The sequence below is a fragment of the Nilaparvata lugens genome, unplaced genomic scaffold, assembly GCF_014356525.2.
Source record: "Nilaparvata lugens isolate BPH unplaced genomic scaffold, ASM1435652v1 scaffold6372, whole genome shotgun sequence".
NCBI classification, from domain to species: domain Eukaryota; kingdom Metazoa; phylum Arthropoda; class Insecta; order Hemiptera; family Delphacidae; genus Nilaparvata; species Nilaparvata lugens.
The window spans coordinates 1-17,083 of record NW_024092126.1 but is presented as its reverse complement, the minus strand read 5'-3'; the positions used below and the strand labels follow the sequence as shown (position 1 = coordinate 17,083).

The window sequence follows — 17,083 nt, the reverse complement described above, 5'->3', positions numbered from 1 at the left end:
GTTAACTGCCGTCTCATAGCCGCCAAAAGTCATGTCGCCCCGCTGAAAACTATGACAATTCCACGCCTGGAATTGATGGTTTTTGCTGCTTGCTCGTTTCCTATCCGCCATCTTACCTACGCTGTCCGAATATGATTTACAAGAAATTTCTAACTCTACAAAAACCGATTCCAAGACTGCCTTGGATTGGATCCACACACCCACATACAAATTGCAGATTTTTGTTGCCAACAGAGTACAGCAAATTACTCTTAACAAACTTGAGTCATGGCATCACGTTACTTCTGCTACAACTGTGCAGATATTGCTTCGAGAGGCTTGACTCCCGCTGAAATCGTCTCCTGCCATGATTGGTGGCACACTACCAATGCGTTTCGTTGTCTCGCCACTGACTTTCCCGTGTCCAATCATCTTGTTTCCAACATTGTACCTGAGATGAAAACTAACCCGCTGTACATTCTCGCTACTGTGAAGAACCAATTGAGAATGTTTGTATACAGCCATAGAACGTGTATCCAAATTTGGAAAGCTATGTCGTATTTTTGTCTACATACTAAGATTTGTCAACCGCATCAACCCGCCCGTTATGAATATCACTGCAAAATAGTCAAACAGATTGAACCTGTGAAACGCCTGCCTCAATTGACACCACCGCCTGTGAAGCTGAATAGCTAGAAAACTCATTGTTCATGTTGTGCAACGGGATAAATTTCAGAAGGAAATACAGAGTTGAAAGCTGGAAATGTCCTAAGCATCTACTAACGTTGCAACCGTACATTGATGATTACGATTTGATACGCTTATCTGGTCGTCTTGAGCACGCTCCGATTTCTAGTGAAGCTAAAAATCCACTATTGCTGCCGAAAAATGAGCATGTATCCTCACTCATCATTCGACACATACATCTTCAAAATTGTCATGCTGGTCCCCGCACCACACAAGCAGCTGTTTGCCAACAGTATTGGATAATCTCTGCCCGCAATCAAGTTCGCCGCATAATACATCAATGTGTCATTTGTAACCACTTTTGCCGCACCAACCTACAGCAAGTATGGCCCGCTACCTGCTGAACGAGTCACCACCAATAGACCATTCAATTTAACTGGCTTGGACTTTGCTGGTCCTTTCTCATGCAAAACATCTTTATTGAAACGCACACAAACAACAAAGGTTATCTGTGCATATTTGTATGTTTGACCACCAAAGCTACTCATCTAGAGTTCCTGTCCTCGATGTCTGTCAACAACATCGCCGCTCTACACCGATTTATTGCCCGCAGAGGTGCGCCGCACACTCTATTTCAGACAACGCTAAGACTTTCACATCCGCCGCAAGAAAAATGTATGAGTTAGAAAAACTCTTGAAGAGATGCCCTCTGAAGTGAAGTGCTTTCTGTCTAACTACGGCATAAACTGGAAGTTCATTCCCCCTTATGCTCCGCATCAAGGAGGCCTATGGGAAGCCGCCGTCAAATCCGCCAAACACTGCTACACCCGCTGTATGGGGACACAGCTCTTACATACGAAGAGTATGACACCATTTTCGTTAGAATTGAAAGTATTCTAAATAGTCGACCGCTTACAGATTGTCCTCTGAACCTGCTGAAGCTGCCTCCGTGCTCACTCCCGGGCACTTCCTAATGGCACCCTTACCGCACCACCGCAACCCATAGAGACGAAGGAACTATTGGTCGCACACGCTGGAGACTTACAAACCAAATGACCCAATATTTCTGGAATCGCTGGTCCAAGGAGTACCTATGCACCTTGATCAATCGCACAAAATGGAAAACCGCTGAAAGAAACTTGCAACTTAACGATTTGGTCATAATCAAATCTGTCAACACCTCTCCTCTCAGCTGGCCGTTAGGCAGGATTTGCGCTACACCCTGGTAAAGATGGACTAGTACGTGTAGTCACTATCAAATGCGCATCTGGGAACATGTTCGAGACATACGCAAAGTTCACCGCATCATTTGAAACCTTCTACAAGTTACCGCACACACCGCATGAAAACCGCCTCGCTCACATCCGTGAGGATTGTTTTTGTCTACACCGCTGCTACTGTCTCCACCGCCGTTCCTGTCTACACGCTGTTTCTGTCTACACCGCTGCTCCTAGCTACACCACTGTTCCTGTCTGCGCCCCTTCTGGTCATTTGTGCAACGCTCTCACTGTGTATTGTCACCGACCCGCTGGAGATTGTTTCCACCGCTATGAAAACTGTTCGTTTTTGAGGGGGGGGTATGTTACCGCCAATATAACTTCGGCAGTTTCCTTCTTATATCTGTCGGTAAGTTGGCTGTGTGTTTTGAATCAACCGCGCTCACCCATGGCCATCTAACATGCCACTGCCATCAGCCGCAATGATATCGCCAAGCCCATTGTAGATGGCACTGCTCTCTCTCTCGGCTTGTTTCACTCCCCTTCTTCTTCGCCCGTTTCCGCTTTGACAAGATGGCTTGTTCTAATACGTGCACTAACGCTACCAATTTTTCCTCCTTTTTAAAGAACTTAAAATGTACGACCTCTTCGCTGCGACATGGGCCCATGTTTTCCCCCAGCCAGTGCAAGTGATTTCTTATTACAATAACGTGCTACCGCCTACCCGAACGAAAAACCGCTGTTACAGTCCACTGCAACCCGCCATCCTTGTACGAGAAGCTTCTTAAAGGTAACGACTTTATTTTGAGCTACTAAGTACGTGATTTGAAGCCCATTACATTGGCTCTAACCTGAGCCATTCTTCTCCACAGAAACTCAAAATATAGGTATGATATAGGCAGTAGTAATGATGATACGCAGGAAGCAATGCTATTGTTATCTGAAAAATAGTTTCCAATTAGGCCTAGCATAAATTAAATAAATAGGACTCTGAATTATCATCAGAATAAAACTAAATAGCCAAATAAGTTAAATCAATAAAATATGGTATACTACTCTATTTTAAGTTTGATGTTTTTTAATTAAAAACATTGAAATATAAAGTTGTCTTTCTTATTGTATACTTTATGTGATACCCATGATTATAAATAAAGTGATAAACAATGAAACAATGCTGATCAACCAATCTCATTGATTCACCGTGAAACTTGCTTATTGTTTAACTCTAAATGTATTAGGAATACAGTACCTATGTAACTAAGTTAATGACCAACAACCTTGAAAATAAACATTAATTGTTATCATGGATAAATAGCAACATAATATTTCAATAGGAAAATTCAATCCTAAATAATGAAATACTTCCAACATATACGTCAGTTTCTTTCTTGTTATAATAAAGATTTTTTTATTAGGTATGCTACATTATTGCTACTTCATTTATACTAACCAAACCCCAGTAAACAAACACGAATTAAAATTATAGTGGTTTATAAAATAATAGTCATGTACATAATTATTATGCAAGTTTTCAAAACTCTTTATCTTTTTCAACCAAGACTGACGACTGTTGATGAATTATTCTCAGGTTAACTTTATAGTGAGGTCCACGTTATAATGGCAGTGGATAAAGATAGAAGAATAGCGAAACCGATTCTCTGCATCAATTAATTATATTTCTACACTGTGTCACGTTATTCTTTATATTTAAATAACGATTAGCCTCCTGCTTGGCATCAGTCGGTAAAGCATGAGATTTGATATAATTATATAATTAGGTCGTGGTTTTCTAATAGTATTCAGTCTTAAAAAACTTGATAGGCCTAGGTATGGGCTTCTCCAATAACTCTTGTTCAATAAAAAATAAATATATATAATATGATACTCATAAATAGTGATGAGGAATAATAAATAAATTGCACACCATAAACGTTTCATACATATTTACACAGATAATGCAAAAAATATCGAGGCAAAAAATATATAAAGAGCGATAGAAAAATATAATATAAAAATAGAACAATAATTGAAATTAGTAAAATATCACAGGCTAAACTTTATATTCTGATTTATGGCACGAATCATTACCATGTGCCTTTATCTAAATCATATGCATTCTTTTGCATGTAGCTGCGATATGCGCTTGCTAATACTTGTCGACTTGGATATTCAATTAAAAATGTGTGCTTTAAGATCAGCTTGATAAATTAGCCACTAATAATCCAAATATATATATATTAAAATCTCTAGTACTTAGTAGATTTCTTTGTATCGAATATATTTTTATCTCAGGGTGCAAGATTCGGCACCTGACGGAATAGGTAGAGCCATTCATCTAGTGAATTAGAGCTATAATAAACTATCGCAAATTATATTGCAAAAATTAATATCATATGCATATGTTTTAATAGCCTAGATTTTGTACTTCTTTGAGTTAATAGAAATTTCTGAAATATTGATCTATCTTTTTTCTTTCAATAAAATACCTTTAATACTAATTTTTACTTGCGCAAGTATTACTCTTATTAATTTCTTAATTTATATTAAAAACCCTTTCGGCGAGCTAGCTTTGATTATTAGATTAATTCGAAGCACTAGGGCGCCCATCACTAATTCAAATTTATCACTCACGTGTCGAAAATCTTCTTGTAAGCTGCCGATGTCGATCCAACTCCATGTGGTCCGGGAATATGGTAGCCGGAATCGTCTCCTCCAAGGGGTTATAAATTTATTTAAAAAATGAAAATGACTTCTGCTTCACAATAGCATCACGAAGTCCTTTAAGAAATTTAATAATTTAATTCAACTTTACTTTTACAAAATCATTATCAAGGTACTACGCTCTAAAATATTTGGGGTCCTCTCCTGGTGGCATCTGGTTGGCGAGTGCTGGTTCTCCTTTCTCAATTTTACAAATCCATTTCCGACTTTCAAATTAACATAAAATTTGAATATCTTAGTCCTCCGCCATTTAGGTTCAAATAGATCTTACAAAAATATCAAAATATTACTTAGATTGTATGATTAATAATTTCTTTGCTTTCGAGCCATATCGATAACATAGACTATACAACATTCAACATAGATTCCGAACATTTATAGAAATATATATAAATATTTTTGAATTGGCCTACAATTGCCGCCTATTAACTGCCGGTTTACTATTGGTGCATGCAATTTTATTTGGTATTCATGCTCCTGGTACCTCTTATTTCCTGAATACATTAAATTATTTTTATTTGGTTTTTTATTTATGCTCTTTACATGCTAGCTAATATTCTATACATTAATATTAATTCCATGCTACCTAATAATTAGCCACGTGATCAGATGTTTTTTCACATTGCACACCATCTGATTGCAATAAAGCTCTGCCAAGGGGTTTTGGTCAGATTCTACGTTTCTCGTTTGATCGATCTCTAGGTCACCGATCCGTGAATACATGTACATAACCTCAATCTTCAAATATTTTATATAATAATCTATTTATGAGCAACAAATTCCTTCAAATCCTTTTAGTTTTTTGTACCATTTAGCCAGAACAAGCTGATGCTATCTAATCTTAGTTATTATCTATTTGGCGATATTAGCCAGTTACTTTATTTTCAGACCTATTACTGTTTCTGTTAGGATTTTTATCTACCCAATTTATACTTTACACGCGCCCCTGGGTTTGAATTCAAAATATTGGAGAATCATAAGTTTTTTATGAAACCCACCCTTCAATACATCGATATACACTATATTTTAATTATACATTATACTCTCATACTTCTATCACAGTTCGCAGACATATTTGCTGCATCTCCTTTATACCTTTATCAATACACTAACAAATTCTCCTCCTCACACACATAAAATATCATAAATATAATCTTCTAAACGCACTCCTCCCGACACACTAAAACATAATATTTTTTAAATTCGCCGCTTGCAGGGCCGCCAACCTAACTACACACATTTCATGATTCTCACAAATGATTCCTTTTAGACAATAATTTCGATTCACAAACTTCTGGGCTTATATCTTATAGTATTTCTTAGGTCTTAATATAAATAATTTTCTATACATCAGGTACAATACTTTTCTTTTGCTGATGGCTCTTTGTTTTTTGGTAGCTTGCATTCACTTTAGGTTTTTTCAGGTCAAAACGTGGCATAATTAAAAGTAATAAATATAAAACATATAAATAAATATACCGACATTAATAAATATAAAAATAACAATAATAACTCAATTTTGGGGTAACCATACTTTTTCATAATCATATGTTTGCAGGCATTACATATTTGATTCAGGTGGCCTTGCCCAGCTGGTCACTGGCTCTACAGAATTTGCTGTCGACTTTCATATTAACCTAACTGCTGCATTTTTTCTCTTTAAAGGTAATTACAAATTTTAAATATACTATCCCCGCTTGTGTCTTTTTTAGTGATGTAGCTAATTTAATTACACATTAAAATTATTCTTTTTCTTATTGCAGGCTTCTAACGGCTGGAAGGAATTAAAACACTGGATTGTTGCCATGCGGTCTTATGCCAAGATTAAATTTATTAAGGAAGGTTAGTAATCAGTTTGATAATAATGTTTTCCTTGATTTCTTATCATATTTATTTCAAATTCTGTGATATGGCATGTGGAAATGTTGTGATTTACTTGCATCTTCTTGCATTCTGTTTGTTGACATGATTTAGGCCGGTTAGGTTATCTGCTATCCGTTGGTGAGGCTGTCCTAATTGATAATTTATCTTCATGAATAAAAAACCCCGGTATCTTGTGTATCTTTTAAAACAATTCCTTGATCGGTTCTGTTTTCTTCCTTGTTATTTCTATTTATTCCGTTGAGTCTCGATAATTTCACTTTAGTGGCATTGTTTATAATTCTAGTTACCCATAACGACTTTATAATATAAAGCTCCAATCATCTTCATCTGATACTTTCCACTTAAATTCATTATTAGCTTCATCATCATATAACAATTCATAATATAACACTTCCAATCAACACTAATAAATTCTTTCAACAATAACATGGCCTAATTATAACATCAATCAGATCACTTTTCATATATCACCGACATGGTATCCACATACAATAAATCAAAACACTATTAGCTCTTTAATAATATAATCTTTCCACATATAATGCCCGGTACTCCCATTTTATTTACATTTTTTCTTATTTCTTCCACTCTTCCTAGACATCGTTTATCCTTCATCAATCTCAATAAGTAGTCCACTTTATAATTATCGTCCACGCATGAATCCATAATAGTATTCCTATCAGTTCCGTTTCTGTCATATTCCTTTGGCCTATTTTTCCGGTCACATCGCTGATTGGCTCTCTTGAAGCGTATGTGCCGCGGATGCACGCCGTCGGTCCGCTCCTGTCCTCCTCGGTGTTGGTTCTATGTCCTCCTTTGCCTCTTGAAGCGTGTATGCGGCCGGTATGCGCGTGCGCGGTTCCTCCTTCGTCGCTTCTTCCGCCTCCGGGCCTTGCGATGCATGTTCTCCCGAATGCCGTCCTCTCGTTCTTGATGCCGGTCGGGTGTCCTCGGGCGCCTCCGTCTCCGGGCCTTACGGTGGTCGCTCCTTTTGTCCTGGATGCCGTCCTCTCGTTCTTCCATCTTGGGGTCCTTGTGGTGCCTTGGTGGGGTCCCTTGATAGGCGGTTGTAGGTTCAGTGCACGGACCTGTTACATTTTTTATCTTTTCTGTATTCATTAACTTCTCAATTAGTGCATGATCCTGGTGGCTGTTGGTGTTCTCCGGCGGTGAGGGATCTTCAGAAGGGAACAGGATGCTCAGTAGGGATTCATTAATGGGCTCGCTCAATTGAGAATTTTTAAACTGTAGGGCAGTGACGAAAGTGGTACATGCACCGTCTAAGTTAGGGTTGAAATCGCATGATATAATGTCCGCTAGCACGTCCAACTGTTTACTTCTGCTCCAATACTGTTCCAGGAAGACAGCTACAAACTCATCCAATGATGTAAATCATGGGCTCTACTCCGACGAACATCAGGGGTTCGCCAATCAATAAACTAGTCAAACGAAGATGCCAAAAATTCCAAGAGGTAGGTGCGAGAGTTTGTACTAATTTTATCTGATCAATGAATGGTTGAGGTTGCAAATGGCGATCAGTATTATCAAATTTTCCCAGTCCTTGTATATACTATGTACGTTGAGGTTGTCTGTTTGAATCCCTTGAGGTCGTTGTTGAATATGATTTTCTAATGCTATTATTTTTTCCTGTGTTATCTGCCATTGACTATTATGTGTAATTTTATTTGCGTTTTTTCTTGATTTAATTGAGTCAGAGTGGATTTTTGAATTAGTAGAGTTCCGTTTAAAGCTTACAGGTTTCTGTATTTTGATTTATGCTACCTTGCAGTTGGTTCATTTTTGTGGACATATTAATCTGTTTATTTTGTATTTCTTTAATACTGTTAATATTTTTGTCAACTGTAGTTGTTAAGTTTGATTGGCAACGGTAATTTGTTTGTGGATTTCTTGGTGGCAATCGGCCTTAATGTTATTTGTTATATCCTGAATGGGTGTAGTGATTTGTGTGGTTAGGTTATCTATCCTTTCATTGAGTTCACATGTAACCGTATCCACCTTTCCGATAATCCTGCCGTAACTTTATCCTGACTTTCGTTTTGTAGAGTTATCATTGCTTTTAATTCTTCCCTATGATTCTCTACTTTAGTTTCAATTTATCCAACCGTTGTTCTACTGATTTTATAGCGCCTGCGGTCTCTTTCATGCCCTGTTCCACTGTTTGTTATTTCCTCTTTACTGTAGCAATCTCTTTTTAATCTCCTGCATCATATATCCATTGTTTTTTGTAACATAATATTGAAAGTACTGCTAGTTTGTTCCTTTTACCTTTTGAAGCGGATCTAACTCTGTGATTGAAATATACTTTGTTTGCCCAGGTGTGACTCGGCCTCCGGCGATGCGGGTTCTGCAGGCTGCTCCTCGCCCCCTTCAAAGTTGATCTCTACTATCCGTTGATTCAATGGTGTCAGCGGCATCGATTCGAGTGGATATAGAGGTTGCAGACCTGGTGGATCGAAGACTATCGACCCGACGCTTCCTGGTTCCCTTTCTCGTGGCGTATTGGCATCTACTGGGGTGGGGTTTGATGTGCTTGGAGTCGACAAAGTGGGATCTGTGCAACCGCCGTACATATATGAAACTTCAGAGTTTGCGGGAGTGTGATTCATTATGTCAAATATGATAACTGCTAATTAAAAAGTGATAAATGATAAGCGAAAATTCTTAAAAAAGAGACACAACCGGGACTTACAGTGAAACAGTGATGTGTAAAGTGTTTGGATACTCATACGACAAGGTATTTATACTTAGTTTTTTATAATGCTCTAGCGCCCCCAATGTTTTGTTTTAATTTATTCTTGGCTAGTTACAGGCTGTGACTTATTTCAACCGCTTAAACATATAATATATTTTTGACTAGAAAGTAATAGCAGTTTAGGCTTATAAAATATAATCTCTCTCTATAAACATGTATTTTTTACAGTACTAATAATATAAAATTTTCTTTAAAACATATAATTTCTCTTTATTTAAAGCTATTGATTCCCCAAAAAGTAATACAAATTTCACTTCGCCAGTTTTCCTCAAAACTCGTATAATTATCTATAATTTTCAATATGGTTATTGACTTAATTTCAAATAATTATTCAATGAGCTTGGCTCTCATCATCAGTCCCACGTTGGTACGGCATGTTTTTGTGGTCCGTTATTTTTATATTTAAATAACGATTAGCCTCCTGCTTGGCATCAGTCGGTAAAGCATGAGATTTGATAATTATATAATTAGGTCGTGGTTTTCTAATAGTATTCAGTCTTAAAAAACTGATAGGCCTAGGTATGGGCTTCTCCAATAACTCTTGTAATCAATAAAAAATAAATATATATAAATATGATACTCATACAAAGTGATGAGGAATAATAAATAAATTGCACACCATAAACGTTTCATACATATATTACACAGATAATGCAAAAAATAAATCGAGGCAAAAAATATATAAAGAGCGATAGAAAAATATAATATAAAAATAGAACAATAATTGAAATAGTAAATATCACAGGCTAAACTTATATTCTAGATTTATGGCACGAATCATTACCATGTGCCTTTATCTAAAAATCATATGCATTCTTTTGCATGTAGCTGCGATATGCGCTTGCTAATACTTGTCGACTTGGATAATTCAATTGAAAATGTGTGCTTTAAGATCAGCTTGATAAATTAGCCACTAATAATCCAAATATATATATATAAAATCTCTAGTACTTAGTAGATTTCTTTGTATCGAATATATATTTTTATCTCAGGTGCAAGATTCGGCACCTGACGGAATAGGTAGAGCCATTCATCTAGTGAATTAGAGCTATAATAAACTATCGCAAATTATATGCAAAAATTAAATATCATATGCATATGTTTTTAATAGCCTAGATTTTGTACTTCTTTGAGTTAATAGAAATTTCTGAAATATTGATCTATCTTTTTTCTTTCAATAAAATACCTTTAATACTAAATTTACTTGCGCAAGTATTACTCTTATTAATTTCTTAATTTATATTAAAAACCCTTTCGGCGAGCTAGCTTTGATTATTAGATTAATTCGAAGCACTAGGGGCCCATCACTAATTCAATTTATCACTCACGTGTCGAAAATCTTCTTGTAAGCTGCCGATGTCGATCCAACTCCATGTGGTCCGGGAATATGGTAGCCGAATCGTCTCCTCCAAGGGGTTATAAATTTATTTAAAAAATGAAAATGACTTCTGCTTCACAATAGCATCACGAAGTCTTTAAGAAATTTAATAATTTAATTCAACTTTAACTTTTACAAAATCATTATCAAGGTACTACGCTCTAAAATATTTGGGGTCCTCTCTGGTGGCATCGGTTGGCGAGTGCTGGTTCTCCTTTCTCAATTTTACAAATCTATTTCCGACTTTCAAATTAACATAAAATTGAATATCTTAGTCCTCTGCCATTTAGGTTCAAATAGATCTTACAAAATATCAAAATATTACTTAGATTGTACGATAATAATTTCTTTGCTTTCGAGCCATATCGATAACATAGACTATACAACAATTCAACATAGATTCCGAACATTTATAGAAATATATATAAATATTTTTGAATTGGCCTACAATTGCCGCCTATTAACTGCCGGTTTACTATGGTGCATGCAAATTTATTCGGTATTCATGCGCCTGGTACCTCTTATTTCCTGAATACATTAAATTATTTTTATTGGTTTTTTATTTATGCTCTTTACATGCTAGCTAATATTCTATACATTAATATTAATTCCATGCTACCTAATAATTAGCCACGTGATCAGATGTTTTTCACATTGCACACCATCTGATTGCAATAAAGCTCTGCCAAGGGGTTTGGTCAGATTCTACGTTTCTCGGTTTGATCGATCTCTAGGTCACCGATCCGTGAATACATGTACATAACCTCAATCTTCAAATATTTTATATAATAATCTATTTATGAGCAACAAAATTCCTTCAAATCCTTTTTAGGTTTTTGTACCATTTAGCCAGAACAAGCTGATGCTATCTAATCTTAGTTATTATCTATTTGGCGATATTAGCCAGTTACTTTATTTTCAGACCTATTACTGTTTCTGTTAGGAATTTTATCTACCCAAATTTAATACTTTACAACTGTCATAAACATAATTGGCATTGTTGTGGACCTAGAAAAGGATAATACCACCGGCTTTGTCGATGATAGACAAGGATAGCAAAACCAAAGTGATCTAATAGTCATTATAACGTAGACCTCACTATAGACCCTTCATATTTGTTTTGCGATAAATTTGTTCATCACACATTTACACAGTCTCGCTAATAACGATCGATACTGTGAGTTCGATATATTTCCATTCCACATACTTTCATTCCACCAGCTGACAGATATTTTGAGTTCCGCCGGCCTGCACGATTCGGAGTTCCGCCTGTCAACATATTCGGAGTTCCATATATTTCCAATTCCGGCCAGCTGCAAGATATTTTGAGTTCCAGATATTCCCAATTCAGGCGACCCGAATTTTCTTCTGTGATACAACCTTAGACCAGTTATAGAATAGACACGACTCATTGTATATTCATACTGTAAGTCGATGAAGTCAACATCTACAGCCAAATCCACCCATATTGACGTCACAACAGTGACGTCACGCATCATAAAGAAATTATAGAAAACTTTTCAGAGTTGTGGTGTTTAACTTACATTTTTGTTGAACATGCATTGTGTTGGCGGCTTGGTGTGACGTCAAGATGGGTGGATTTGGCAGTAGATGTTGGCTTCAGAGGTTGGACTTCCCAGCGTGTCTATTCTATAACTGGTCTAAGGATACAACAAACAACCAGTGAACTCTATACTACAAACACCAAACAACATACATAGCCACAGAATAAATACAGAAAGGGAACTTCCTATCTAACCAGATCAATTTACATGGCACCAAGACCGCGCCATCTTAATTGAAATTAAATTTACCGCTAATTTCAAAACACTCAAATCTGAGCATTGCTACTCAGGTCAGGTTACTCCAACAATGTCATTATTTGGATTGAATTGGAACCTTTATTATTTGGAGGGAAAGTGAGATTATAGAGAGGTCCACGTTATAATGGCAGGAAGAAAGATAGGAGAAAAACGTTGCCAAGTCTCTCCATTTTGCCACTGAGTGTACACAGCTCAATTCATCCCATTAAATTGGATCTAATAATGTTAAAACTCAATTTGCATCATCCTTGATTTTGGAACTTAGCGCGTTGCCAGTATAGCCAACGTTTGGCAGATTTAGTCTGCATTGTTTTCAATATTTGTATCTTTGTAATATTTCAATTTGTTGTCTAGTATTATTTGATAATTTCAAATTTGTCCTTTTCACTTGCTTTTGAATAATATTTGTGTTTTGTATCTTTATTCTTGCATTTCTCACTTGCGGAAATCGTTGTAGGTAGGTTTGCTCCACTCGGCTTGCCGTGCGCTGGTTGTGCTGCTTCTTTGTTTCAACTCGATTCCAAAATGTAAAAATTGGCCAACTCTTGTTTTCAATTTTCGAATTTGAATTTTCCAGCTGAATATTCAATACTTTCATGTTTCATTGGCATATTGCGATATATATTGGCCTAATTCAATCAACAACTTGTATGTCTTCACGGATTGTGTTTGATCTCAAACTTCTGGTAGTGTAACCTCACTTTCATTTGAACATGCTTTTCTGAACTCAATTTTTAGAATTTAGTTTAAAGCTCTTTCCAATTTTACATTTTCATCTATTTCAATCTTTTTTAAAAATGTCAAGTTAGCATTCTGATTCCATTGAATTCTCATGATCTACTGTCAAGTTGCTATTCCGATTTTGTCTTTGTTCACATTACGTTTCAAGAGCATTCAATTTTTGCATTTCTGCAAAAATCCAGATCACAAGATTGCTTGATGTTTCTACAAATCTTTATTTCATATTCTTGTTTTCAAACCTTTGTACTCTGAACTCTGTGTAGTTCAGAGCGCTGTTGCTACAGTCCACATATTTCTTACCGTAGGTATTTTCTTTTCTCTGTCCACAGTTTGGATTTTGGGAAACTCAATCAATCTCTCTACATCTCTCGAATCATCTGCTACCGAATCTGTTCTACAATCACCTACGATCGAATCTACCGATAAAGGTCTGCATCTCTATTGACAGTCGAAATTGCATCCACTTTGGGGTTCCATATACCCTCCCACTCACTTGGTCGACTGTGCAATTTAGCATTCCACTTTGGGGTTAGTATACCCTCCCACTCTCTGGCCGGTATGGTGATGATGATTTCCATTGCCGGAGCATTTCTTACAAATGCCTACATCTTCGACAGCTTTCGACATCCTCAAGATACTCAGTTGAGTAATTGTATATTCATCATAAATTTGTAATATCATCCATTCTTATTCATTCATTTCTATTTTCATTCATTCATTATCATTCATACTGCTATTGTTCATTTACTTATATAATTTATCTTACTTATGAGCTGTGCCTACAAAGGCAATCAAGAGTTTGTCATTTCAGGACATTGATAATATTCAAAATTTCGAACACAAAATCATTTTATTTTTTGAATCTTGTTTCTTTACAATTTGAAGTCTTTACAATTGGCATCACATTCAACTTATTATTTGAAACTTACATCACAATTAATTCAACAATAAAAATAACAATTATTCACTACTTGATTTTGCAATTATTTGCATTACCTATTGTTTTGGTAGGACGAGTTGTATTCAGGACTCAGCCTATCTGGCCTCTATTATTTTGCTACCAGAAAAGTTATTTTGATAGATCAGGCGCATATTTATCATTATAAGTTTGGCCGTCTCGTCCTGGATATTTCATATTGACATATGCTTAGAAAATACATTTATTCTTATTCATTATTTTACATCAATTGTGTAATGATTATTGTCTTATACTTTATTCATAGTGTTTATTTCTGTATGTTCAAGGTAATATTTGTATGGAGTTGCTCATACTGATACATTCAACCAAGCACTTATGTCATTGTTCCCAACCATTGGATACAACACCAGTAGCCATCCAGTGTAAGAGGAGGTCGAACATTTTCAATTGAGGTATCGTTCCAATTTTCATATGCCTCCTAAAGGCAAACGAAACAGCCTTCTCACTGTGAGAAGTGGCATCATTAAAAATCTCTTGGTTTATACTGAATATTTCAATTTTAAAATCAATGATGAAAATGATTTTCAAAAACTACTAGCAGTCAAAACTAAATTGCTCAACTTTGAGCAGCGTTATGAAGAGATAAGCTGGAATTTGATTCAGATGACATTGATGACGATGACATCAAATTGTCACAGAAAATGTTTAATGTTAATTGCTAATGTAAATACAATTTTGAAAAATTATGATTCACAGCAGCAAGTTGCTACATCTCAAGCACCGGCAATGGAACATCAGTCACCAAACTCCTCTCCAGTTCCCAAATCACCGGGGTCTGTAGATCATAACAGTGTAATCAACACAAATCAATTGCCATCTGCTTCAGTAACTGCTAATAATGTCAATTCTCTGCCTTTGCAACCCACTATGCCTATTTATCAAGGTCTACAATCACCAATGGTACCGTTACCAGAATTTTCAGGTTCCTTTGATTCATGGCTTGAATTCCTGTGATACCTTTTCCAATATGGTTATTGAAACCAAACTTTGGCTCCAGCTACAAAGCTGTATTTTGCACAAAGCTCTCAGTGGTGAAGCCCTTGCACGCATTCAGAATATTCCTCCAGGGATGGAAACTTTGAGCTTGCATGGAATCTGCTTACACAGAGGTACAATAACCCCAGATTAATTGCAAGTACGCACATTCAAGGTATTGAATCACCCCCAGCACTCAAGAAAAATTGTTCCAAATCTCTTAGAGCTTTCATTGATCACTGTAAATGTCACATTATGCTTTTGAAGTGCTCAAATTGGATGTTCAAATTAAAGATACTTTACATGCAAAAATCACTTCTCAACTTGACTCTATATCTTGCGCGAATGGGAAAAACGCATTGAAATAATGAATCCCTACTATGGATAAACTGTGGGAATTTCTTGAAATCAATGTAAGGTAATGGATGCTATTTCATCTCATAGCCCACAAATCCACCAACTAATCAAAAGGTTTTACTCAAGCTACTTCAAATGCACCCAATGTTAGGCAAAATACTCGTCCTTTTGCTCAAAATAATACTCTGAATAATTTTCAGCCATCAGTATCCTGTCAATTTTGCAATGATCGATCTCATGGGATTTTCAAATGTGTCAATTTTTCAAAGATTCCCATCAATCAACGTTATGATGCAATCAAAAGGAAAGGGTTGTGTTTCAATTGCCTTAATCCTTACACTGACAATCACAACTGCTCTTCAAAGAGATGCCAAAAATGTGATAAGCGACATCACACTGTTCTACATGATTCCTTTACTAGCAATTCAGGAGGTAAGAATGTTGTTTCTAATGTGATTCAGTCTCAGAATGAGTGCACCGTTTCTAGTGCCCATTCATCTTCAGCATCAAATTCAGTTAGTCACAATCTGATAATTCAGAAACAACAGTTGTTCTCATGCTGCTTCATCCATCATTCTATAATAAGTCATCAGTTCAAGTATTACCTACCGCAGAGGTTCTGGTTGTTAGTTCAAATGGTGAATTAATTGCATGTAATGCTTTAATGGACACAGGAAGTGATTGTTCACTCATCACTCAAGAGTTGGCTGATAGATTAGCTCTTCCTTCTCGTCATGTAACTAATCTGATTAATGGAGTGTCCAGTATGCAAGCCAAATCTACAGTGTTCACTCAGTATTAATAAAATCATCTGATCATACTTGGTCAACGCAACAAGAATGTATTGTTGTTGAGAAATTTGCCTCATGTATTCCTCGTGTCACAATTGATCTTAACTATTACAAGATTCCAAGCAATATTCGACTTGCAGATCCAAATTTTCATAAATCTAAGAAAATTGATATCCTATTGGGTATGGACGTTTATGCCGCAATCATGACTGGCAATCAAATATTGTGTCACCTGATGTTCCAATCCTACAAAATACAAAACTTGGCTGGATTGTTTTTGGCTCTTGTCAATTACCTAAATCAGTGTCACTCAAAAAATCATCTAATCAATTTGTTACCAATTTTGTCTCCACAGCTGAAGTCTCCAATCAGTTGGAAACCTTCTGGAAGCTGGAAGAAGTCTCTTCAGTTATTCCTGTCTCTCCTGAGTGTGCTAGGGTTGAAGCACACTACAAAGAAAATACCATCAGGAGGCATGAAGATGGTCGTTTCCAAGTGTCCTTACCTCGCAAGGATTCATTTGCCACCCTTGGTCATTCAAGGACTCAAGCTATGAAACGTTTCCATTCATTGGAAAAAAAGATTTCTTAAAGAACCTGAGCTCACACCTCAATATGTTGAATTTATGCAGGAATATGAAGATTTAGGTCACATGCACCCTGTACCGCCACCAGCCCCTGAGGAACAAGTCTATTATTCCACATCACACTGTCTTCAAGCCCGACTCCACTACAACTAAAACAAGAGTTGTGTTTGATGCTAGCGCCAAAACATCAAC

The 17,083-nt window shown here is 36.4% G+C and overlaps 1 protein-coding gene across 1 annotated transcript; it reads left to right on the top strand.

The window, feature by feature from the left end:
• Positions 1-15,635: 15,635 nt before the first annotated feature.
• On the top strand, positions 15,636-16,993 carry LOC120356280. Its single transcript, XM_039445193.1, has 2 exons — positions 15,636-15,946; positions 16,661-16,993. The coding sequence occupies exons 1-2, from the start codon at positions 15,740-15,742 to the stop codon at positions 16,859-16,861; spliced, it is 408 nt and encodes a 135-aa protein (XP_039301127.1). The 5' UTR covers positions 15,636-15,739; the 3' UTR covers positions 16,862-16,993.
• The last annotated feature ends 90 nt before the right edge of the window (positions 16,994-17,083 follow it).